The following is a 27,030-nucleotide window of genomic DNA, read 5'->3' on the forward strand; positions in this document are numbered from 1 at the left end:
GGAAACACGAGGAGTAATAGTTTGTGGATAAGGAGATTATGATTAACTGAGTCAAAAGCTTTACTAAAGTCGGTATAAATTACATCGGTTTGGCATTGCTTAACAAAACCCGCAGTTACGAAAGTGGAGAACTCAAGAAGGTTAAAGGTAGAGTCGCGTGCACAGAAGCGACTCACACGTTTCTTCTCATATTGTTAGAATTTTAGAATGTTTTATCTCTGTCCATTTTTCCGCAACTGTTTTTTATTCCACAACAGACAGATGTAAAGTTTTATGTTTTTATACCCTAAAAGAGTTAAGGGGTATTTTAGATTTTTGGTAAAAGTAGATTTGTGTAACGCAGAGAAGGAAACGTTTCGTCTCGTTCTTGCTCTGCCCATCATCTGCGAGATGATGTCTCGTAGTGGCCTCCGTATGTCGCTGACTGCGTCCGCCATTGGCTTGGCCGATCCAGCTCTGGCACACTCGTCCGCACTCTCGTTGCCCGCTATGTCGGTATGACCCGGAACCCACGTGAGTGTGATTAAGTGCGCGCTGATCTGGTTTAGCGCTTTAACCGTATCACGTTCGAGTCTGCTTGTGGTCTTGCAGAATACCAAAGCTGCCATTGCCTTTTTATACCCGTACTCAAAACAGTGTTAAGGGGTATATTAGATTTGTGGTAAAAGTGGATGTGTGTAACGCAGAGAAGGAAACGTTTCCGACCCCATAAAGTATATATGTATATTCTTAATCAGCATCAATAGCCGAGTCGATAGAGCCATGTCTGTCTGTCCGTCTTGTTTGTCGGCTGGATCTCAGAGACTATAAGAGCTAGGGCAACCAAATTTGGTTTCCAGACTTATGTGATATCACACTGCTACAAGTGTATTTCAAAATTGGAGCTTAAGGTTCGGGGCTGGCCTGGAAGTGACCGAAAGAGCAGTAGGCAAGGTGGGAAAATTGATGACTCGATACTTCTGTTGTTTTGTTTATTATTAATGCCTTTATTCGTTTTACTTGTTTACATTTTGAGACCTGCTTGTCTTGCTAGTTGTGCCGTGGGCTGGTGGACTGCCCCCTTCTTTGGCCGAGCTTGGGCTTTTTAAGCAGGTGGCGATCGCACCTGTCTTTGACCAGGAAATAATTACTTATTGCTAACTTATGATTATTAAGTGACAATAATTGTGGGTCGTGGGGAGTGGTTCGAAGCTTGGTGCTTCGTTGACAATTTGTTAGTGGGTCAGTAGTGTTGAAGTGTTTTGCTGTGACTGCATCGCCGCAGGTGCGGGCTGCAGTTGGGAATTGGATTTAGGATTGGTTTTGCTAACTCCGCAACGCGGAAGGTGCTAACTGAATTTGGGTCAATATTTTGAGTGATTGCGAAACATCGCAAAGAAATGGGTGATCGACAATTTAGTGCCGTCTTTGCGGATTGAGAAGTAATGCCAGAGGAGGTGTTGTTGTTTTAAGTTGGTGTGGGGAAAAGAATGGGTAGTTGTTGATCGAGAGTTCTTAATTTTAGTAATTGGGTGCGTTGCTTAAATTACAGTGTAAGGGGAAATGGGGAATCGAGAATTTTATGCTAGCTTGACGTTTTTGGAAAATAACGTAAATGGTATTTCTTATGTAGGTCTTCGATTGCGAAATGTCGCAAAAGGTGTGTTTTTATTTGGCTGTTTGGACAATAATTGATAGAGTTGCTGATCGATAGTTCTTACTTGTAGAAATTGTGTGCGTTGTTTGTTTGATGCAGTAGGTGAGTTTATTTCCGCACAGCGTAGATCTGCTGCCACTCCGCTGCTTGTGACGAGCCATGGCTAGAGCCACTGATTCTCTTTCTCGCTCGCACACTCTGCCGCATTCAGTGCGCGAGCAACCACTAACGGAGGTGATGTAGAATCTAAATGGTACATGTGTAATCTACATGTTAGATGTATAATATACATAGTAAATGTAGATGAAGATAACAGATGTAGCAACAAAATGTAAAATTTTTTTTTTTAATTATAAAATTCTAAGAAATCATAATCTTAAAAATGTATAGACTGACTGAGTACGGGTATAACTAGAGTCGCGTCCGCAGAAGCGTTCCTTCTCGTTCTTCCTTTTCCGTGTCAAGGATGACACCAAGATACTTGGCTTCGCTCGATAGCTCGAGTTTCGTTCCACCAATTGCTGGTAGTTTGAATCCCGGTATTTTATATCTTCGAGCGAACAGCACCAGTTCTGGTTTTTTAAGGATTGACCCCCAAACCGTTCTGGCGTGCCCAGCTGGCGGTAGTGCCCAGTGCAGATTCCACAAGGTTACTGATTATGGGCAGAAATTTACCCGTTACCAGTACTACTAGATCATCCGCATAGGACGTGACCTTATACCCGCTTCTCCCCAGCTGAAGAAGAAGGTCGTTGCGGACCAGGTTCCTCAGGAGAGGGGTTATAACTCCTCCTTGCCTCGTGTAACCGTCTTTCTTGGCGAGGAGGAGCCTTAGGTTGGCGCTTATCGTTCTGCTCCTGAGAACGCTGTCTAGCCATCTGGTTACCGTCGCGTGTGTGCCAATCTTGGCCAGTGCGGCCGTTATTGACTCGATCCTGACGTTGTTGAAGGCCCCCTCTATATCTAGGAAGGCCGCCAAGGCATATTCCTTATAGCTTAGAGTCTTTTCGATATGCCCAACAACTTCGTGTAGTGCGGTCTCAACTGATCTACCTTTGAGGTAGGCGTGCTGAGCTCCACTGAACACTTGTTTGTCTAGCTTGGTTCTAATATATAGATCCCTTAGTCGCTCCATCGTTTTTAGTAAATATGAGGACAGACTGATGGGTCTGTAGTCCTTTGGAGAGATGTGGTTTATCTTCCCTGCCTTGAGGAGGAAGACCACTCACACCTCCCCCCACCCACGGGGGACGTACTCAGTGAGGAGGCATCCTTTGAAAATTTTCTTCAGCCATGGTAGTAGGTGCAGGCACGCTACTTGCAGCATGGCTGGTCGGATGTCATCCGGTCCCGGTGACTTGTAGGGACTGAATGATTTAATGGCCCAGATAATCTTGTCTGGTGCCCTTAAATCTCATATGCGTTCCTCGATTTCCTCTCCTTGATGATCATCATAAAACATAAAACCATAACAAAACCCGCAGTTACGAAAGTGGAGAGCTCAAGAAGGTTAAAGGTAGAGTCTCGTGCACAGAAGCGACTCACACGTTTCTTCTCGTATTGTCAGAATTTTAGAATGTTTTATCTCTGTCCATTTTTCCACAACTGTTTTTTATTCCACAACAGACAGATGTAAAGTTTTATGTTTTTATACCCTAAAAGAGTTAAGGGGTATTTTAGATTTTTGGTAAAAGTAGATTTGTGTAACGCAGAGAAGGAAACGTTTCGTCTCGTTCTTGCTCTGCCCATCATCTGCGAGATGATGTCTCGTAGTGGCCTCCGTATGTCGCTGACTGCGTCCGCCATTGGCTTGGCCGATCCAGCTCTGGCGCACTCGTCCGCACTCTCGTTGCCCGCTATGTCGGTATGACCCGGAACCCACGTGAGTGTGATTAAGTGCGCGCTGATCTGGTTTAGCGCTTTAACCGTATCACGTTCGAGTCTGCTTGTGGTCTTGCAGAATACCAAAGCTGCCATTGCCTTTTTATACCCGTACTCAAAACAGTGTTAAGGGGTATATTAGATTTGTGGTAAAAGTGGATGTGTGTAACGCAGAGAAGGAAACGTTTCCGACCCCATAAAGTATATATATTCTTAATCAGCATCAATAGCCGAGTCGATAGAGCCATGTCTGTCTGTCCGTCTTGTTTGTCGGCTGGATCTCAGAGACTATAAGAGCTAGGGCAACCAAATTTGGTTTCCAGACTTATGTGATATCACACTGCTACAAGTGTATTTCAAAATTGGAGCTTAAGGTTCGGGGCTGGCCTGGAAGTGACCGAAAGAGCAGTAGGCAAGGTGGGAAAATTGATGACTCGATACTTCTGTTGTTTTGTTTATTATTAATGCCTTTATTCGTTTTACTTGTTTACATTTTGAGACCTGCTTGTCTTGCTAGTTGTGCCGTGGGCTGGTGGACTGCCCCCTTCTTTGGCCGAGCTTGGGCTTTTTAAGCAGGTGGCGATCGCACCTGTCTTTGACCAGGAAATAATTACTTATTGCTAACTTATGATTATTAAGTGACAATAATTGTGGGTCGTGGGGAGTGGTTCGAAGCTTGGTGCTTCGTTGACAATTTGTTAGTGGGTCAGTAGTGTTGAAGTGTTTTGCTGTGACTGCATCGCCGCAGGTGCGGGCTGCAGTTGGGAATTGGATCTAGGATTGGTTTTGCTAACTCCGCAACGCGGAAGGTGCTAACTGAATTTGGGTAAATATTTTGAGTGATTGCGAAACATCGCAAAGAAATGGGTGATCGACAATTTAGTGCCGTCTTTGCGGATTGAGAAGTAATGCCAGAGGAGGTGTTGTTGTTTTAAGTTGGTGTGGGGAAAAGAATGGGTAGTTGTTGATCGAGAGTTCTTAATTTTAGTAATTGGGTGCGTTGCTTAAATTACAGTGTAAGGGGAAATGGGGAATCGAGAATTTTATGCTAGCTTGACGTTTTTGGAAAATAACGTAAATGGTATTTCTTATGTAGGTCTTCGATTGCGAAATGTCGCAAAAGGTGTGTTTTTATTTGGCTGTTTGGACAATAATTGATAGAGTTGCTGATCGATAGTTCTTACTTGTAGAAATTGTGTGCGTTGTTTGTTTGATGCAGTAGGTGAGTTTATTTCCGCACAGCGTAGATCTGCTGCCACTCCGCTGCTTGTGACGAGCCATGGCTAGAGCCACTGATTCTCTTTCTCGCTCGCACACTCTGCCGCATTCAGTGCGCGAGCAACCACTAACGGAGGTGATGTAGAATCTAAATGGTACATGTGTTATCTACATGTTAGATGTATAATATACATAGTAAATGTAGATGAAGATAACAGATGTAGCAACATCTGCAACATCCGGCTCTGGCCGGAGCAATTGGTTGTGAAAGAGTACAAGGCTAAGAAGAATAGGCCCCCCATAACTCTTCCTAGTAGTCAAAACAGTGCTCCATTTCCACTCTCATATTCCCCCTCTACTTTTACCCATCCAAAAAAAGTAACTTCCTCTCTTTTAGTTACCTACCAGAATGCTATATGCTTGCGTAGTAAGCTCAGCACTCTTTTTCCGGAGAGTCTCGCATTCTCGTCCCATGTTATTGTATTTACCGAGACCTGGTTAAAGCCGGACATCCTTAGCTCCGAAGTTTTGCCAGGTCGGTACACAATTTTTAGAAATGCCCGTTCGTCTCGACGTGGAGGTGGAGGTGGAGTCCTCATTGCAGTGGACTCAAACTTCACGTGGGAACATTTCATGGTCCAGGTTCAACAAGACCTGGAATTCCTGTGCGTAAAACTGATTCACCCAGGCTTTTCCATTTTCATTAGTTGCTCGTATATTCCACCTTCCTGAGATATCTTAATATACGAGCATCACCTGTCCGCTTTACAAACTGTTTCTTCCTCGCTATCAGATAAAGACCATATGATAGTTCTTGGTGATTTCAATTTGCCAGGTACTGTTTGGTCTTCGGTAATCGAGTCTAATAACCTTGTGCCCATGTCACGACATGACTTTATCGACGGCTTGCTAGACCTATCCCTGTCTCAAGTCAACCATGTGAAAAATTCCTTGGGTCGATTGCTTGATCTGTGCTTTGTCTCGGATCCGACTATAGCGTTGTTAGCCCGAGCCCTTCCGCTCACTATACCTGAAGACTCCTACCATCCTACATTCGAAGTGTCAGTCGATATTGGCCCTACTGTAGTGGATCGAATGGGTGGGCCATCTGAACGTATCCGCTGCTTTCGTAAAGCCGAGCTTACAAAGCTTAATAACCTTATTAGGGATTTTGATTGGTCCGCTCTGTACTTGTGCACTGACGTTATGAAAGGCACAAACATTTTTTACAATGTACTTGACACATTTTTTGATTCTTGTGTCCCACTCTCTTTTTTTTCGGTTAGATCTGGAAAGCCTCCTTGGTTTACCAAAGAGGTATCCAGTCTAAAAAATTTAAAATCAAGACTTTATAAAAAATTTCGAGAAGTTGGTTCTCCCTCTTCTCTTTCTCACTATGTAATAGATCGGTCAAATTTCTCCGTTCTTAACGCTCAATGCTATAAAAACTACCAATCTCGATGCAGAATACGATTTTCACAGGACCCTAAGCAGTTTTACAGCTTCGTAAATAGTAAGCGTAGAACGTCCGCACATCCATCCTCGCTATCAATTCTCGATATGTCAGAAAACAATGATCAGGCAATTGCCCTTTTGTCAAATTTTTCCAAACAACATATTCTCATGAAAGCTACTCTGGTCAGCCGTATCCATACAGTTTACCAAGGTCGAAGGCCATCTTCAGCCCCTTGTTGAATGAAAGCTCACTGCTTCATAATCTTCGACTAGTTAAGCCGGTGTTTTCACCAGGTCTCGACGGAGTTCCCGGCTGTGTACTCAGGTACTGTGCCGACGCTCTCTGTGGACCCCTGCTTAAACTATTCACCCTATCCATTAACTCTTTACGCTTCCCCCCCCCCATCTTGAAGGAATCTTTTATTATTCCGCTTCATAAGAAAGGTAGCAAGTCTGATGCAAATAATTATAGAGGTATATCTAAGTTATCCGCTATTCCTAAAATGTTTGAAACAATTTTAACTCTGTATTTGCAACATCTCTGCAAATCACATCGTCCCAGCACGGATTTATAAGGCGACGATCAACAACCAAAAATTTATTAGAGTTTACCTCTTTTATCATTAAAGGCTTCCAAGGTAACTTGCAACGATGTCATTTACACTGATTTCAGCAAAGCATTCTATTCTGTAAACCATTCCCTCCTAGCACAAAAACTTGACCTTTTAGGGTTTCAACCTAATCTTTTGAGTTGGATTTCTAATTACCTTCGTTCTAGGTCTCAAAGAGTCCTCTTCAAAAACTCCTTCTCTTCACCTGTTAAGGTTACTTCTGGAGTACCACAGGGCAGCCATCTAGGTCCCCTACTATTCACACTCTTTATTAATGTTCTGCCTTCAGTATTAACAAACTCTCGAGTACTCATGTATGCGGATGATGTTAAACTCTGTGTCCAGTATAAGGACATTTAATTTCACTCTCGCTTGCAATACGATCTCAATAACTTTCAGTCATGGTGTTGTGAAAATATGTTACACCTAAATGCCTCGAAATGAAAAGTAATGACATTTCATCGCTCCAGCCCCCTTTTGGCTCCTTATAGCCTCTTTTAAGAGAATTACCTTGGTTGATGATCTTGGTGTTAAACTAGACCCCAAGTTAAAGTGTTCTGAACACACTTCTACCATGGTAAATAAGGCCATGGGCGTGCTTGGGTTAATAAAGAGGTGGTTAAAGGAATTTGACGACCCCTATATAACGAAGACTCTCTACATCTCGCTTGTTCGTCCGATTTTAGAGTACGGCTCTTGTGTATGGTGCCCCCAGTACAAAGGACACCAGGACCGTATAGAATCAGTCCAGAAAAACTTTTTACTTTTTGCTCTGCGTGGCCTTAACTGGGATGCAGGTGTGAGACTGCCATCTTATCCTCGTAGATTGCTTTTAATAAACCTTCCAACCTTAGTTAGTCGTAGAAAAATGCTTGGTGTGTTTTTTATGCACAACCTGATGAAGGGTGACGTAGATAGCCCTGACTTGTTGAGCCGCATAAGCTTTACGATTCCTGTTAGATCTACTAAGAACTTTATTCCTTTGTTCCTTCCGCTTTGTAGATCGAATTATTCCTTGCACGAATCATTTAGGGTCCTATGCTCGGACTTCAATTCCCTCTACCATATAATATCCACTACTAATTGCATTCCTCTTCTTAAATCACTAATACTAACATACCTTTCCCGTAATTAGTACTATTTCTTAGCTATCTTTGCTTGTTTGGCTCTTTGAGTTGTGCTTAGCTCTAATTTTCCTCGAATTTTAGTCAAACACCTATCTTTCCTGCATGCTCGTGATCGATTCGGTAACACGCGTCGCACGTCATGCGGCTGCGCCCCTAGGTCGCTTGGGCGGGAGGAGGGGCTGCGTTTCTGCCTGGGTTCCTCGTGTAACAGGCATCGGCTTGGTGTCCCATGGGCCACTTGATGGTGAAGTAATTGCATATCAACGTCCAGACAAAAAAACAATTGGTATTTATTTTTTTCTTTTATGATATAAAATAATGTATTTTTCAATGCTGTACTTTTATAATTTCAAAGCAAAAAAACATCAGTTATCGTGCGAGTCAAACAAAAAAATGTATTTGGCAACTCTCCGTGCATGGCAGCAATCAGCTGTTAAAAAAAAGAGACATTTGAATTTTACGGTACATTTAATTAAAATGCTTTTACCGAGACTGTTGGCCATCGAAGAGCTACGGAGGCAACATATTAGAATAAAAACCTTGCAGCGCAGGCTTCTCAAATGCGCATGGGACTTGTTTTCGCGTTCAGACGATACGTATGTGGTTTTTGTGATTGTCTGCTCAAACTACTGCTAATTACAATTACCAGTTTTTGGTATAATGATCGGTATGCTTCTATTTGTGCTGTCATGGGTCTGCACTTAGCCGAACAGGGGTACGAGATGCTTGCAAAAACTGTCCGCAAAACCAAAAAGAGAGATGAAAATTATTTTTTTTTGTTTTGCAACAATATATGCCGCCACCAACACAATCACTTCATCATCAGAGTGCATTTTTTTCCTTTTTTAATTTTAGCAGAATTTTACAGTTGCCTCTGTTTACAAAACACAGCTGATTCATCAACCCTGTTTTAGCTATGTTCCACACCCTCACGGAATAACTAGCAAATTCCTTGCCGCAATTTTCCGCGGTGCTGGAGGCAGGCCTTTAACATGTATAATGTTGAACTATTTGGATGAGGGTTAATCACCAATTAAACAACCTTTATGGGAAAGCAAGATTCGAATCGCTTTAGGTGTGTGTTTATGGGTGTATTTAATCAAATCGCTGGATAAATTGTGAGCGATTTTGATTCCGCTGAAAAATCGGTGTGTGGCACCGCGAAAGGGAATTGAGGTGATTTTCCAGCTGAAGTGATTTCTGTGGCACCCCTGATAAACCCAATTTGCTGTGTGAAATGTATTTAAGTATGTAACTATGTAAAACACTTAAGAAATGTTGAGAGCGCGTATTTATTATGGGGGTGGATTGCACTTGGAGTATGGCAATATATGTATGGGCGTGTATTTATGCACTTATGTAGATCAGCCGTTCTTGTTAACTGGATGTTTTGTTGTCTTTTTTGTGCGGCTGGATTTGGGTGAATATTTGTATATTTAACTTCACAAGCGTAAGCACAGACAAAGCGGAATGGATGCACTACCGTAACACATATAGTTGGAGGTGAAGGAACGGAGAACGGCCGGAATCGCCGATAAGTAAAACAGAAACTGGATAGCACTGTATGAACAGATATGTATATAAGAATACATAAGAATACATATATCTCGGACTTGGCGGGGAATAAACCAAATCGCACTCGGAATCGATTTGGAAAGACGAAGCCGTTCGGGGGGTAGAAGGAGACTAGTTTGACCGGTAGTCCAAAGCGTCACATATGCTAGCTTATATGTTAAGCCCGCTCGGGAGCCGTGCGGATGTCGGAGAGCGCTAACAGAGCTGTCCACGGGAGCGGCTATGACTGTTACGCTGTCTTGTTAACAGCGCTGCTGCCCTGTTCGGTCTGTTGCCTGAACAGATGTAGATAACCGATGTAGCAAAAAGATGTAAAATGTAAAATTTTTTTTTAAATTCTGAAATTCTAAAATATCATAAACTCAAAAATGTATATACTGATTGTATAAGTGTATAAGTAGAGTCGCGTCATCAGAAGCTACTCACACGTTCCTTTTCGTTTATATTACGCTACATCTTTCTGTATGTAGATAAAATATTTTACAATTAAAATAAAAGAGGTCGTTTGGTAGATGGAAAAACGCGCAAGAATTAATATTGCAACATAAAAAGTCGTGGTTCCTTTATATCTTTCTTTGTTTTTCTCATGACAAGTGCGAGCACAAATTTACTTTATGTCGTAAGAGTACAGTATAAACTATATTATTATACCCGTACTCAAAAAAGAGTTAAGGGGTATATTAGATTTGTGGTAAAAGTGGATGTGTGCAACGCAGAGAAGGAAACGTTTCCGACCCCATAAAGTATATATATTCTTGATCAGCATCAATAGCCGAGTCGATATAGCCATGTCCGTCTGTCCGTCTCGATGAGCGCCTGGATCTCAGAGACTATAAGAGCCAGAGAAACCAAATTTGGTTTCCAGCCTCATGTGATATCACACTGCTACAAGTGTATTTCAAAATTTCGCCCGCCCCCTTCCGCCCCCACAAAGGACGAAAATCTGTGGCAGGCACATTTTTAAAGATACGATAAAACTAAAAACGCAGTATCGTAGAGAATGACCATATCTACCAGACTGCCGAATCTAAATCAGATCGGATCATAATTATAGCCAAAATGAAGAAATTAATTTTCAGTTGCTTCCTCCGCCTCCCCCTGCCAGAGACTCATTCTCTTTCTCGCTCGCACACTCTGCCGCGTTCAGTGCGCGAACAACCCCTAGCGGAGGAGATGTAGAATATGAATGGTACGTCTATAATCTACATGTTAGATGTAAAAAATACATTGTAGATTTAAATGTAGATAACAGATGTAGCAAAAAAATGTAAAATGTAAAATTTTTTTTTTTTTAATTTTAAAATTCTAAAAAATCATTAGCTCAAAAATGTATATACTGACTGAGTACGGGTATAAGTAGAGTCGCGTCCCCAGAAGCGATTCACACGTTCCTTCTCGTTTTTTTTTACTAAAAAACTAAGTTTTTTCTTTTGGTATTTCAGAATCCGACCTCAAAATTCAAGAGAGCTTATCGATATGTGCCGTATTTGTACAACAGTCGCAATTGGAGAGCCTCAAATTCTTCTTGGATCGGACAAAGCTTTCACTTTTGACTATGTGTATGATAGTTCTTCAAATCAGGTAGTTTGGTTGTAGTTCATTTTCAAACATTGTGTAAATACAAATTCAAACCTTTTTCTCAGGGTCAAATATATAATGAAAGCGTGGAGCCATTGGTTGAGAGTACCCTACAAGGCTATAATGCTACAGTACTTGCATACGGACAAACGGGGTCAGGGAAAACATATACAATGGGGACTGGGTTTGACCGTGAATCTGATGACATTCAACTTGGGATTATACCTAGAGCGATTCAACACATATTTGCTGGTATCGAAGATTTTGAAACTACCTCCAGTCAAATGACATCTGCCATTGGAAGTCCACAGTTCAGTCTTGCTGTTCAGTACATAGAGTTGTATAATGAGGATATTTTCGATCTCTTGGACCCATTCAATAAAAACACAAGTTTCAAAATTCATGAAGCTACTAATGGACAAATCGAAATTACTGGCGCTTCTATAAAGCCAATTAGCCATCCTCAAGATGCATTAAAGTAAGTACCGGCTCAACTTTTTTATTTTGTCAGTCCAAAATGTCTGAGCTATTTTATATTTTTCTCTTTTCTGTCTTCAAATCTGTACTACAATGATTTTGGCTAGTACCCTATTAATATACTTTTTTTGTACTTGTTCTAAGATACCTTATTTCAGGCAGGGATATGCATCAGCCCGTCCAGGGTCCTCTACAAGAAATTTGTAGATCTGCTGCAACTTAAGATTCGGGGCTGGCCTAGAATGACCGAAAGAGTGGTAGGCAAGGTGGGAAATTTGATGACCTGATAACTTCTGTCGTTTTTTTTATTATTTTTAATGCTTTTATTGTCTTGGTTTGTTTAGAATTTGAACCTGCTTGTCTTGCTACTTGTGCTGCGGGGTGGTAGACTGCTCACCTCTTGGGTTCGGGCTGATGTACTGCCTAGTGCAGTGTCTTACGTTCGGGCTAATGGACTGCCTAGTGCAGTGTCTTGAGTTCGGGCTGATGGACTGCATAGTGCAGTGTCTTTGGTTCGGGCTGATGGTCTGCCTAATTCTTCGGCAGAGCTTGGGCTTTTTAAGCAACTGGCGATCGTACCTATGACCGTGAGTTTCCACGGTCTGTCTTTGACCCGGAAATAATTAATTATTGCTAACTTATGATTATTGGGTGACAATAATTTTGGGGCGTGGTAAGCGGCTCGAATCTTGTTGCTTCGTTGACAATTGGCTATGGGTCAGTGGAGTTGAGGAAGTGTTTTGCTGTGACTGCATTGCAGCGGGTGCGGGCTGCAGTTGGGAATTGGGTGATCCGATGATAGATCTGTTAAGTGATCTACATTAATCTGAGCTTGCAGCACCCTTTGTGTAACTGCCAAATCAATCAAGTCGGGTTGCTTGTTTGGATCTGTGGGCCAATATATAGGCTTGCCCGTAGAGATCAAGTTTAGCTTGTTTCGTGGCGTTATTATAGCGTTATATAGTTGTCTTCCTTTCGGATTGGTAAGTCGAGATCCCCAATTGGTGTGATTGGCATTGTAGTCACCAGCTGCTATAAATCAGTCACCTAGTTGGTCGACGAATTTTACAAATTCTGTTTCGGAAATGCAGAAGCGTGGTGGGCAGTATACTGCGGCTAGGTAGCGGCTCTGAATTTCAATATGAATTGCTGTTGCCTGTAGATAAGGTGTAGAAAATGAAGGCAATGTATAATTCTTAATGCGATTCTTGATCAGAACGCCAGTACCTCCATGTGCCTTACCATCGGGATGATTTGTCGCATAGAAGTTATAGCCATCGAGGTGAAAATAGTTTTTATTTGTTAGGTGAGTCTCTGATATGAGCATGGCTTCAATGTCGTGTTGAGCGAGGAACTGTAAGAGCTCGCATTTGTGCTGTGAAATGCCATTTGCATTCCAGAAACATATATTTAGACAGGCCATTTAAACAGATTACTGTTTGATTAGGAGCTTCAGGAGGAGATTTTGGTTGCGCATAAGATCGGTCCTCCTTATTTACGGGGCAGACCTCAGTGAGATGAACATCACCACAGGCAACGCAGACTGCCTGTAGAGTGCAACTTTTCGTGTGTCCATATTCCTGGAAATTTGTGCATTGGACGGGTCCATTTCGTTTGTGTGGTTCCTTAACGGTTATCCTACGGTGCAGTAGATATTGAAAGCTTGTATATTGGGTGAACTTCATTTTTACTTATATGCGTACTTTCAGGTGTCAGTTCTACTTTGAACATTGGCTGGGGAATTTTATTTCTATTTATTATGTTCATAGCCAATTTGTCTTCGATGCCCTTATCGTTAAGTCCATCTATTATCACATTGATTGGGACTGTTTGTTCGATTCCGTTGATAACCACTTGTAATTGTTTGCTCCTTTTAAGTTGGTAGATGTAGTAATTCATTTCTTCATTTTGAAGGTAGTTCGCAACTGATTGATAGTTTTGTTCGTCATTGACTTGTATTTTTGTTTCATTTATGTTACCCCTTTTTATGGACGTGCTCCAATTTTATCAGCTATTTTTTTGGACCAGTTCAGCACAATTTGCCTGTCGAACATAAATAGGTGGCGGTCTTAATTTGTTGGCCTTGGGTGTTTGGGCGATCTCATCTTCATTTGGGATACTAAATATCGCAAATCTATTGTTTGCTCGTGCCTTGTGTGGCACAGTGTTCTCGGTTATTTTAGCTGCATTGTTGTTCTTCGCAGTTTGTGGGCGCTTTTTATACCCGTACTCAAAAAATAGTCAAGGGGTATATTAGATTTGTGGTAAAAGTGGATGTGTGTAACGCAGAGAAGGAAACGTTTCCGACCCCATAAAGTATATATATTCTTGATCAGCATCAATAGCCGAGTCGATATAGCCATGTCTGTCTCGTCGTCTGTCTGTCTGTCTGTCCGTCTTGATGAGCGCCTGTATCTCAGAGACTATAAGAGCTAGAGAAACCAAATTTGGTTTCCAGACTCATGTGATATCACACTGCTACAAGTGTATTTCAAAATTTCGCCCCGCCCCCTTCCGCCCACACAAAGGACGAAAATCTGTGGCAGGCACATTTTTAAAAATACGATAAAATTTTTTTTGCTTAATTCTAAAATTCTAAAAAATCATAAGCTGAAAAATGTATATACTGACTGAGTACGGATATAAGTAGAGTCGCGTCCCCAGAAGCGACTCGCACGTTCCTTCTCGTTTCTTTTGATTTGCACATAGCGATCGAGTCCAGTCTGAATTAACGCTCCGTTAGCGCTTTTCGAACTTATCGTTTGGTAGAGGTGGGGCTTTTCGCAGTGGTGTCGACCCACCAGGCGCGGAGCAATTGCAGTGGTTGTTGTTGTGGTTGTTGTCGATGTTGTGATCGAAGACATAGTTTTGAGCGAGGATATTGTACTAGTTGTTGTTATTAGAAAATCATTGGTAAGCCCGTAAGAATCAGGGGATGGGCACTGAGCACTTGTGCTCTTATACATTGACATTTGTTTCTATACCAGTACTCGAAGTTAAGTTGGGTTATATTGTATTTGTGGTAAAAGTGGATGTGTAACGCAAAGAAGGAATCGTTTCCGACCCCATAAAGTATATATATTCTTGATCAGCATCAATAGCCGAGCCATGTCTGTCTGTCCGTCTTGCATGTCGGCTGGATCTCACACTGCTACAAGTGTATTTCAAAATTTCGCCCCTCCCATACAAAGGACGAACATCTGTGGCAGCCACAATTTTAAAGATACGTTAAAACTCAAAACGCATCGTAGAGAATCGTAGAGAATGACCATATCGACCAGATTGCCGAATCTGAATCAGATCGGATCATAATTATAGCCAGAATAAAACGAGAAGGAACGTGTGAGTCGCTTCTAGCGACGCGACTCTACTTATACCCGTACTCAGTCAGCATATACATTTGTGAGCTTATGATTTTTTAGAATTTTAGAATTAAAAAAAAAATGAGAATGAGTAGCGTGTCTCTTGCAGGAGGAGGCGGGGGAAGCAACTGAAATTAATTTTTATACCCGTACTCAAAAAGAGTTAAAGAGTATATTAGATTTGTGGTAAAAGTGGATGTGTGCAACGCAGAGAAGGAAACGTTTCCGACCCCATAAAGTATATATATTCTTGATCAGCATCAATAGCCGAGTCGATATAGCCATGTCCGTCTGTCCGTCTTGATGAGCGCCTGGATCTCAGAGACTATAAAAGCTAGAGCAACCAAATTTGGTTTCCAGACTCATGTGATATCACACTGCTACAAGTGTATTTCAAAATTTCGCCCCTTCGCTTCCTCTGCCTCCCCCTGCCAACGACAACGCAACTCATTTTCCTTCTCGCTCGCACACTTTACCGCGTTCAGTGCGCGAGCAACCTCTAGCGGAGGAGATGTAGAATCTAAATGGTACATGTATAATCTACATGTTAGATGTAGAATATACATTGTAGATGTAGATAACAGATGTAGCAAAAAAATGTAAAATGTAAAATTTTTTTTGTAATTCTAAAATTCTAAAAAATCATATGCTCAAAAATGTATATACTGATTGAGTACGGGTATAAGTAGAGTCGCGTCCCCAGAAGCGACTCGCACGTTCCTTCTCGTTTTAGTTAAAATTACGGGAAAAAAAAAACCCAAAAAAATGATGAAATTTGAATTTGAAAGCTTAATATTTTCTGGGAGTTAAGCTGCAGCTACAAAAAGTGTAGGTCGGACTTATAGCTGCATTTGTCAGGTTTTTATAATTGCAACCAGATATAAGATACTTAAGTTATGTTAAAAATAAAAGCACTACCTATGAAAAAAACATAAAAAAAAAAACATATTTTTAAAAATTCTTAAAAAAAAACTAAACCATAAAAATAAAACAATAATTCGTTTAAAATTTTTAAACCTCGAAATCTAACAGAAAAAGTCCTTTTGGGCCACAGCGTAAATGTAATCGGTCGTGCCGTTTGGGAGGAGTTCAACCACAAACACCGTGACACGAGATTTTTATAGATATATAGAAGATTTGTAGATACAAAATCTGTGTGTAAGCGGCTATCTCCGCAACGCGTGGACCAAATTGCATGCAGTTTTTTTTTAAATGATAGCCAGAGTATGTGGCATTGTTTCTATACAAAAGTTTTTACTTTTCTATAAATCGGTTCCTAGAAATTAAAAAAATAATCAAAAAAAAACTCAAATTTGGTAAAAAAAAAATGTGTTTCAGATGCCAAGCTTTTTTGGCACCTATATCTTTTCAAAATCAGTTAAAAGACTTTGGATTTATAACGTTATAATATTTATTTATACTGGCGGCTAGCTGAAGCCAATTGCTCGCTATTTTGCCTGGCCAGATAAATGTGCACAAGAGGGGGTTCGGTATGCAACCTATGCGGCGAGAGATTAGCATAGAACTGACTTAGGCCACGACGGCCGATCAAAGCAAGAGCCGAAGCGGCAGGTGCAGAGCGCCCTTTAAACTGACTTCTCAAGGAGCAGCAAACACAGCCAAGTAACGGCCCTCATGATGGTTCCTGAAGCCGTCTTCAAATCAGCCACGCGGCATATTCCATCCTTGCCTTTGACGACATCGACCATTCTAGCCAGTGGCCAACGCATTGGAGGAAGATTCTCGTCCTTCACCAAGACGACATCGTTGACGCAGAGTTTTTGCGCTGGCGTACGCCACTTCGAGTGCTCTTACAAAAGAGTCAGATACTCTTCGCACCAACGCTTCCAGAATGTCTGCTGTAGTTGAGTGACCCGCTGTCAACCATCCAGACGATTGTAATTGAGCTTCATTAGGTCAGGCTCGAGAATTGTTTCATGCGGGCCTCCCAAAAGCAGATGAGCAGGCGTCAACACATCCAAGTCATCAGGATTTTCTGAAAGCGAGAGCAAAGGGCGAGAATTAACAATTGCCATAATCTGGTAGATCAAGGTACGCAGCTCGTCGAAGCTAAGGACGGATGGCCCAACTGAGCGGTACAAGTGATACTTTGCGGTCTTCACGGCGACTTCCCCCATTCCGCCAAAGTGCGGAGAGCGCGGTGGGATGAAATGCCAGTCGATTGTGTCAGCCGAGCAGGATTCATGGACATCATTCATGTGCGAGTCGCTCAGGAAAAGCTTCTTCAGCTCCAGAAGCGCATTCATGTAACGCTTCAATGCGCCTAGGAACGATGCGGTGGTCAGATCTTAAATGTGAAGCAAATAAACATAAACATAATAAAATTAAAATAAACAATGTGCTCAACCATGCGCGGCCTCGTCCTGAAGCATCTCACACACTTGCTAACCACTTTCGAGACGGCTTTGTTTTCTCCAATAGGCCAATATTCTAATCGAATTTTAGCAAGACACGTTACGGGATGTCCCTTGGGCAAAATAAGCGGGTGCTGAGCATTAAGCGGGAGCGATGAGTTGTTGAGACGACCTCCAACTCAAAGTAAACCAGCCGGATCGATGAACGGAGATAGCGACCTGATGGAGCTAGCCTTCCTGACTTGCCCATTGCGTCTAATCTCCTTTATGTTCGACCACAAACTTGCCAGCTGAACGTGTCGAACAAGAAGATGCGTTCCTTGCTGAATGTCAGTAACCGTGAGTCCAGGATGCCTAAGACGATGAACGAATTTATGCATTTAGGCGAATGTGCGCTGCATGCCAAAGAAATAGTTTGAAAATTTGCATCCGGACGTGAGATCGGCATGTGAAGACGCGATCAGCAATACACGTTTGCGAAGCTCAATGGTTGGAGTTTCAGAAACGGGAGATACAGGTCACTCATCCTAAGAGCCTAACAAAAACGAGGGGCCGTGAAACCACAGCTCTGACTGGATGAGGTGGCTGGGAAGCGAGCCTCTCGAGAGGATATCAGCGGGATTCAACGATGTGTGAACATAGCGCCATTCCATGCCTTGCGTCAACTCCTGAATTGTTGCCACTCGATTTGCCACGAAAACCTGAAATTTGGCTGGCTCATCCCGTATCCAAGATAACGCCGTAGACGAATCCGACCAGCAGTAAAACTGACCTGGGAAGATTCCCGTCTCCTTAAAGTTTCGCATAACCTTCGCAAGCCAATGGGCTCCACTGAATTCCAGCTTTTCGAATCGACAATGATTTTAGTGGCGCCACTCGTGACTTTGAGCACAAAACATTGCTTGACGACTCCCCTGGCCAGGACACGACATATATGCAAGCACCATATGCTTCCATGCTGGCATCAAAAAATCCATGAACCTCTACAATTGTGCTGGAATGATGCGAGGAAAAGAAATGCTTGCCAAACTGTTTCTTAAGTCAATCCAAGTTGAGTGCTGCGCTGTCGGTAGGCTTTCATCCCAGTCCAAATGTTCTCTCCAAAGCTGCTGAAGGAAAATCTTGCACCTGACAATAACAGGATTAATCAATCCAAGAAGTCGTAGCTTGGAGGGCCTTGAATTCGTGTCCAGCGCGGACAAGGCAAACAGAAGCTGATCCGACGCAAGGTCCCAAGCTACCCCAAGACATTTGGTAATGTCGCTTCCATCATGAAACCGTAGAAATTTCTCCACGTCGTCTTCTGGAATTCCATCAAGCACCTCCTGGTTACTCGAGCACCATTTTCTAAGCTTGAAGTTACCGCAAGACAGTAGACTTGAAGTTTGGCGCATCTTTTCCATGACCTCCGCGACCGAGTTGCCGCCAGATCATCAACATAGAACTCCTGTTGCAGAGCAGCTGAGCCAATAGGGTAGGGATTACCCTCGTCGATGGCCAGGTGGTGCATTGCACGGACAGCTAAAAACGATGCAGCCCTCGTACTGTCTGGTGGAGATACCTTTACGCAGCGGTACATTTTAAAAATGTCACCAGTGAGAGCGACGGGATATGTGCGGAACCGAATCAGTATGTTAAACAATGCAGGCTGAATAACAGAACCGTCATCATCACATCTTTTAACGAGCATCCAGTTGATGTAGCTGCAGAGCCATCGAAAACGACAAGGAGTTTTGTCGTGGTACTGTCCTCCTTTAAAACGCAGTGATGAGGCAGAAAATACTTGCAGAGGCTACGTGAGTCAGGATGGACTTTGGACATATGCTTTAAATCAGTATACTCCTTCATAAAAGCTGAGTAACGCTCCTTGAGCGCGGGATTACGATCCAGTTTTCGCTCCAAGCTGAGAAATCGTCGATACGCCTGAGTATAGGACTCTCCCAAGTGATCAGCATCATGCTTTAAAGGCAGTAGAACAGAGTACTCCCCTGATGGCAACCGTGAAAAGTGGCTTACGAAATGCGCCTCACAATCCACTTCTTCCTTTGTACTCAAGCTAGCCTCCGCACAATTCTCAACTTCCCAAAACATACGAAGAGTTCGATCCAACCTTGCATTCATTCTATCCTCCGAATCCGGAGAATTTTGGGTTGCCAAAAGCGACGAGCTTGATACCCTCTGTCCACCACCAGATACGATCCACCCAAGCCGGGTCTTCTGCAGAAGAGGCAATCCATCTATGAGCTTGATTTGCCCTAAGCAGAGAAGGTCATAGAATATGCTCGCGCCAATGAGGAGATCTACTCGCTGAGGATTAAAGAATGCAGGATCGGCAAGGTGAATGTTGGAGGGAATATTCCAATCGGCTACATTAACTGCCAGACTTGGTTGGCTATCTATGATTGTGGGTGCGATGAGAGCAGTGAGTGTGGTCGAATAGTCCGAAGTGCGAGACTGCATGCAAATGCTGACGGTGGATCCCTCACACGCTAGTATCGCCCAGACCAGAAACAAGGGCAGACGATTGAGTTCTCCTAAGCTGAAGCTGCTGGGCGAACCTGGAGGTAACGAGATGAAGCTGAGATCCTGAATCTAGAATAGCGGGACAAGGAACCAAAACGCCAGATCGATTCTTCACCAAAACAACAGCTGTGGCCAGCAGCACAATATCGGAGTGGAGACCTTGGGCAGCAAGAGAGGTAGACGCATGAGACGGCACACTGCTGGCAGAATCCTGAACCGGCGTAATAGCTCCTGGTTGTACTGCTTGTTCTGGAGGAGAACCAGCTGGGGAGCTTTGCGCTATAGATGAGTCGAAGTGCAACAAGGTATGATGCCTCCTTCCGCAAACTCTACACTGGCCACCTGTGCATGCACGAGTCCGATGACCCGATTTTAAGCAGTTAAAACACAGTGACAGCTTCTTCACTTCCTTGTAACGCAGAAATGGAGATAAATTTGTGAAGATGTTGCACGAGTTTATTCCGTGGCCCGTTGAATGGCAGAAAGAGCATCCAGACGGGTCGGCGGAAGAGTTAGAGGCAACAAAGGTTTTCTTTAGATGTGTAGACTGGCTTTTTCCCATCTGAGCGCTACCAGCGTGTGTCGCAATAGCGTACTGCAAGTTCTCTGGGATCGCTTCTCCAGGAAATCGTCGAGCTCCCCAGCTGTAGGTATCCTGTCCGCTTACACAGTCTCTTCCCATTTGGTTTGGGTCTTCGCATCTAGTTTTTGCAGCAGCCTGTGGACTATCATGCATCCCGATATCTCCTCAGCACTTCCTTATGTCTGCAGGGCGCGCGTATGCAAGTTGACTGCGTCCGAAAACTCCCGAAGCCTTTGAGCAGAAGGCGAATCTACCTTCTTGAGCCCAAGAATCTCCTTGATGTGTGACTACAAAACAAGTCGTTTATTATTAAAACGTTTGCTAAGTATGTTCAGAGCCACACGATAATTGGCACTGAAGAGCTCCAACGATCGAACCGAATCCAGGGCCGCATCCGAGAGACATGAGCGAAGATGTTGGAACTCTCGATTTCACTGAGATCTGCATCCCCTTCGATGACCGAATTGAACATGGCTATAAAATCCGAATATTTTTATTTGCACAAAATGTATTTGTTGGTCGTTAAACCGCACAGCAACGAATATCTTATTCGATTTTTACAGTTTTTAAACGAAACGCGATTAAAATTGTAGTTAAGTCACGTCGGGGTCACCAGTGTTTGAGATGCCAAGCTTTTTTGCCACCTATATCTTTCCAAAATCAGTTAAAAGACTTTCGACTTACAACTTTACAATATTTATTTATACCGGCGGCAAGCTGAAGCCAATTGCTCGCTCGTTTGCCTGGCCAGATAAATGTGCACAAGAGGGGGTTCGTTATGCAACCTATGCGGCGAGAGATTAGCATCAAATCAAGAGTCGAAGCGGCAGGTGCAGAGCGCCCTTTAACAGGGAGAGCGCAGCAGCTCTGTTACGATACTCTTATACAAATAGGTACAGCTACATTTAATATTAAGAAATATTAATAAAATATACGCTTAAATAGCCGCTGGCCCGAATTTTGTGTCACTCATTCAACAGAACCTTTTTGTATGAAAAATTGTTTTCTGAAAAATTTGTTGAATTCCTAAACATTAAATGATCGTACTACATAAATCATAAGCTGACAAATTTATATACTGACTAAGTTCAGGTATAAAAGTAAAGTCGCGTCCACAGAACCGACTCACAAGTTTCTTTTCGTTTTTATACCCGTACTCAAAAAAGAGTTAAAGGGTATATTCGATTTGTGGTAAAAGTGGATGTGTGTAACGCAGAGAAGGAAACGTTTCCGACCCTATAAAGTATATATATTCTTGATCAGCATCAATAGCCGAGTCGATAGAGCCATGTCTGTCTGTCCGTCTGACCGTCTGTCCATCAGTCCGTCTTGTTTGTCGGCTGGATCTCGGAGACTATAAGAGCTAGGGCAACCAAATTTGGTTTCCAGACTCATGTGATATCACACTGCTACTAATGTATATCAAAATTTCGCCCCGCCCCCTTCCGCCCCCACAAAGGAGGAAATTCTGTGGCAGGCACATTTTTAAAGATACGATAAAACTGAAAACGCAGTATCGTAGAGAATGACCATATCTACCAGATCATAATTATAGCCAGAATGAAGAAATTCATTTCCTTCTGCCATCGACCCGATACTCATTCTTTTTCTCGCTCGCACACTCTGCCTCGTTATGTACGCGAGCGCCCTCCAGCGGAGGTGATGTAGAAAATGGTATATGTGTAATCTACAGGTTAGATGTATAATATACATAGTAGATAAGCTCAAAAATGTATATACTGACTAAGTACGGGTATAAGAAGAGTCGCGTCCCTAGAAGCGACTCACACGTTCCTTCTCGTTTTCTTTTTCTATTGAAAAAATAGCACAATGCTTGTTTTTTTTTTTGGTTCGAATAATTATAATTATAATGCTAAGCACAACAAGCAACAGAGTCAGAAAAGTCATATTTGATTTTTCGGCTTAATTGGCAAAAGTCAGAGCAGAGAAAAAAAAAACTTTTGTAAATTACTGATAAAACATTCCATTCTTGTTTTTAATATTAAACTTGTCCTTTAATTTTCGTTACAGATTCCTTCAGCAAGGTGCTTTAGCACGAACTACTGCATCAACGAAAATGAACGATCAGTCATCACGATCACATGCATTGTTTACAATATTTGTCCGTAGGCAGCGTTTACTTACGCCTACAAACGATGTTTTAGATAACGACCTAGAAACTTTGACTTCGAAGTTTCATTTTGTCGATTTGGCAGGTTCTGAACGTCTTAAACGGACTTTGGCTACGGGAGAACGTGCACGTGAAGGCATCTCTATCAATTGTGGACTTTTATCTTTAGGAAATTGTATTTCAGCGCTTGGTGATAAGTCCAAAAGAGCTTTACATGTCCCTTATCGCGACTCAAAGCTAACACGGCTTCTTCAAGACTCATTAGGTGGTAACAGTCGGACTTTAATGATTGCATGCGTATCGCCAAGCGATAGAGACTTTATGGAAACATTAAATACATTAAAGTATGCAAACCGAGCGAGAAATATAAGGAATAAAGTTCAAATAAACAAAGATCAAAGTTCTCGAACAATTTTACAATTGAGAAGAGATGTTTCAGCTTTACAATTGGAATTACTAGAATATAAACAGGTAATTTTTAAACAAACCACAACTATTCCCATTAGCAACCCAATAGATTTCAAGTCAGTTATAAAGTGACAAACAGAGATAGCATGAGAAAACGATGAATATTACATAAAATAAAAAATGTAAACACTTATAAGTGTTGTGGGAGACAGAAAGCTTACGCATTGGAGATCTCTCTGTAAAGAAATTAGAAATAAGTTAAAAAGTCATGTTGGATAGTGCCTTAATTGTGGCAGGGTATGTCAGTATTTCTCCATATTTTCTATCCTCTTTCTCGCTCGCACACACCCTGTCCTGTAAAATGCGCGACGAAGAAGATGTAGAATCTACATTTTAGATGTGTAATCGACATTGTAGATGTAGATAACAGAAGTAGAAAAAAAATTTAAAATTTAAAATATTATAAAATTCTACATAAATCATAAGCTCACAAATATATATACTGACTGAGTACGGGTATAAAAGTAGAGTTGCGTCCCCAGAAGCGACTCTCACGTTCCTTCTGGTTTTTTTTCCTTTTGCAATTAAGATTCGTGTTGTTGTATAAAAAGTCGTTTACTGTTCATTTCGGCGTTATGATGTCCATACTCGTACAAGTCGCAAGGGAAAATGATAGTCCGTACATACATAAATGGTTTAACTAAATACACAAAGCGAATTTTTCTATTATTTTTAGGGTAAAATAGTAGTGGACTTCGACGGAAATGCAACACGTTCGGACACATTTAATGAAAATATCCTGCTCTTATCAGAAAATAAACGGTTAAAGCAACGTCTCAATTCAATGCAAGAAACAATTAAAACGTTAACTGAACGAAATGTTCATCTGAAACTAGAAAAAGATTTAAATAAATGGTCAAACGACCCAAATTTAGATTTAGATAAAAATAATATTGTTGAATTTTATATTAAAGAAATCGAAAAACTTAAAGCTAAATTAATAGAATCTAAAGAAATGCAAAACCAACTGAAAAATTATATTGGAAAATGGCAACAACCCCTTAAAAGTGTCTATAATGGTAAGCAAAAGTAACTTTTACCCAAAAGTTTCGACTCCCGAATCTACTCCTTTTTGTTTTCATTCTAATAATGGCGTTTGTAACTCTTTCTACATTTTGTATCCTAGAAGAGCAAGGAAATATTATAAACTTAGCAAAAAAAGGTTTAGAGAGGGACAAAGAATTATTAATGTCACGTTCCTTATCAGGGACACAAAACCAAAATGACAGATTTGATGAATCTGAAATTTCCAGTAGCGATTCGGAAGGTAATGTCATATATAAAATATCTTTGAAATTCTTTATATTAATAAAAATTAATATTTTCATCATAGCAGAAGGAGTGGTAGCAGACTTGCATGACATTAACTCAGACATCGAAATTAAAAGTAAGTTAATTGAGCAACTTGAGTTGTCACAGGAAAGAATGGAACTTATGCGTCGACACTATGAAGACAAACTTACTGTGCTAAATTGTGCGATTCTGAATACTCAAAAGGAACGAGATGAGTTTTTGAAAAATATGGGTAGGTATAAATGCGTTAAAAGATTTCAACTATAAATGAATGAACACTGTCTATGTTTTAGTTTCATCCACATCAGTAAAATCAAAAGATAATTTAAAAAAAATGAAAACAGAATATGAACGCAAGATAACAAATATGCAATGTGAACTCAAAAGGTTACAGAACGCACAGACGGAGCATATTCGACAACACAGAGAACTTAAATCACAAGGAGCTAGAATAAATACCTTGCGAAGCGAACTTGAAAAATTGAAGTTCACTAAAGTAAGACAATTGCATTGTCCTGATTAAAATTATGTTTATTGAAAATAAGTGACTTCTTCATATTTCCAGGTTAAATTGATGAAATCAATTTCAGAACAATCTAATCGACATAAAGAAGAGGACACTAAGAAATCAAGAAAAATATCAAAATTACAAGAGGATCAACGTCGCCAAAAAAATGCATTATTATCTTTAAAAGAAAAAATGAATGCCAAAGATCAAATTTTAAAGCGAAAAACTGAAGAGGTAATTGCCCTCCGCAAAAGTCAAAGAGGCCGATTAATCCAAAAAGGGGCTTGCAATTTAATATCGAAAGTCGAGAGCCTAAATTCTCGATCCACCCATCAGCAATGGGAAAAGTTGTATGGCTTTATATTACACGCAGCAAGAACAAGGCAACTGATCACACAATTAGAAAATGAATTGCATCGCTTAATATTGGAACGGGAAGATCTTTGTCGTGAGCTAAACATAATGCAAAATTGCCAAAACTTGGATAAGACATCTGAAGACTTCAATGAACTAGACAGCTTAAAGACCAACATTAGGTATATACAAGAAACTATAGAACATGTACAACAAGCAATTATGGAATTCGAAGACAGTAAAGACTCTGCTCAGAGTGGGATATATAAGATACAGAATTTTTTGGATAATATGAAAACCGTTGAAGAAGCAAAATATATTCTTCAAAAGCTTTCCGACAGTGCCATTATACTGACATGTAATTTGGCCATAGCGGAGACCCATTTGCAGGAAAATGAATCACTCCTACAAGATGCTCAACAAGAAAACAGCATTCAACATCAGATACTACAACATTTTCTGTCGCTAAACAGTAATGTGCATATATCTGATGTATTTGTTTCTTTAAATCTCAAAAGCAATACAAATAAACTATGTCACAGTTCCCAAAAATCGTTATTAAGTACTGGAACATATGACATACCTAAAGAGGATATATTTGTAGATTCTACATATAACGAAAAAACAGCAATAAGTAATAGAACCCCATCACCTTCTGGAATTGACACGTAAGAATATAATTTTTAATAATATTTATTATACCGCACTAACAGGGTCTTAAGTTAATAGTGTTAGCGTGCTGAATTATCGTATTTGTATTACTCCTTTAACTTCTTGAGTGTCCTTGTAATACACTCTCGACAAAATCGAACTTTTTTCTCAAGGAACCAAACCGAATTTTTTTATAGATTGGGAGCTTTCAATCCTTTTTTTAAGCTTTATGGATTTTATTTTTTATGGTAGAACTTTTATTGGAAAATTTTTGAAAACTGGTATTTTTTAAAACTTTTTTCAGAGGTAGCGCTTCTTTATTCACATAACTCAAGTATCTTGTTGCAAAGAACTTTGCCATTCCGAAAAGCTATTTAATGCAGCTAGAAAATGTACTCAAGAATATTGTGGTTTTAGCTAACCATCTGAGAAATATTAGCTTTCAAATGCAAAAATTATGGTTTTTGTTGTCTTTTTCCAAAATTTTGACTTTGAAAACTCAAGAAAAGTCGAGAAAAAATATATCCTGTCCTTTATTTTGTTGTGTATAGGTGCACTAAGTCGGCGTCGTTTAAGGTATTGCTCATTAAAAAGTCGGGCTCCCGTTTTCACTCTCACAAAAACGAAAAGTCAGGTGATCCCTAAAGCTAGCGTTGACAATACGTCCCAGCCAATCGATGTGAAACGTGCCACATATGCCGACGACTCGGCAGTCCGGCAAGGGCCAACTGCGTTTACGACGCCACGGACAACCTCCAGCGGTACCTTAAAAGGTTTGAGAACTGGGCATGAAGGTGGAATATCAGTGTGAACCCTGAGAAGTGTGTGGTAGTGACACACACCCTTAGGAAAGGAACGTGCCCTGGGGTATTTCTTCATGGCGAGCTGTTGTAGCAGCGGAAGGAACATAAGTACCTGGGAATCACGCTGGACACCTACCTGAGCTTTGCCAGCCACACAAGGATGGTCAGAAGCGCCTTGGAAAGCAAGGCTAGAAAACTCTACTGGCTTAAGCCTAACAACAAGCTCAGCCTGACCAACAAGATACGCAGATAGTAAATAGAAATTGTCCTTGACCCTTAACAAAAGTTGCTAATTAACAGTAACAGAACGTTTAGTGATTGTACTTTGTTGTCTGTGATAATTGTTTACAATAAAACTACATAATGAACCTAAAAAATACTCGTACTCAAAAAAGAGTTAAGGGGTACATTAGAATTGTGG

At 41.2% G+C, this 27,030-nt stretch overlaps 1 protein-coding gene across 5 annotated transcripts in view; it reads left to right on the plus strand.

Annotated features, from left to right (window-relative positions):
• Positions 1-27,030, plus strand: part of LOC111078934 (kinesin-like protein KIF21A) — a 49,275-nt gene that overhangs the window by 20,788 nt on the left and 1,457 nt on the right. For 2 of the 5 annotated variants that reach the window (XM_041596041.1, XM_041596038.1), the window contains 8 exons: positions 10,946-11,084; positions 11,147-11,559; positions 22,433-23,003; positions 23,677-24,019; positions 24,127-24,267; positions 24,334-24,525; positions 24,587-24,789; positions 24,859-25,823. In XM_041596041.1, coding sequence (XP_041451975.1) covers positions 10,946-11,084; positions 11,147-11,559; positions 22,433-23,003; positions 23,677-24,019; positions 24,127-24,267; positions 24,334-24,525; positions 24,587-24,789; positions 24,859-25,823 — 2,967 coding nt within the window. The remainder of the gene's footprint in view (positions 1-10,945; positions 11,085-11,146; positions 11,560-22,432; positions 23,004-23,676; positions 24,020-24,126; positions 24,268-24,333; positions 24,526-24,586; positions 24,790-24,858; positions 25,824-27,030) is intronic. The other 3 variants (XM_041596039.1, XM_041596040.1, XM_041596043.1) reach the window with 3 other exon arrangements.

The sequence above is a fragment of the Drosophila obscura genome, unplaced genomic scaffold, assembly GCF_018151105.1.
Source record: "Drosophila obscura isolate BZ-5 IFL unplaced genomic scaffold, ASM1815110v1 contig_9, whole genome shotgun sequence".
Classification (NCBI taxonomy): Eukaryota; Metazoa; Arthropoda; class Insecta; order Diptera; family Drosophilidae; genus Drosophila; species Drosophila obscura.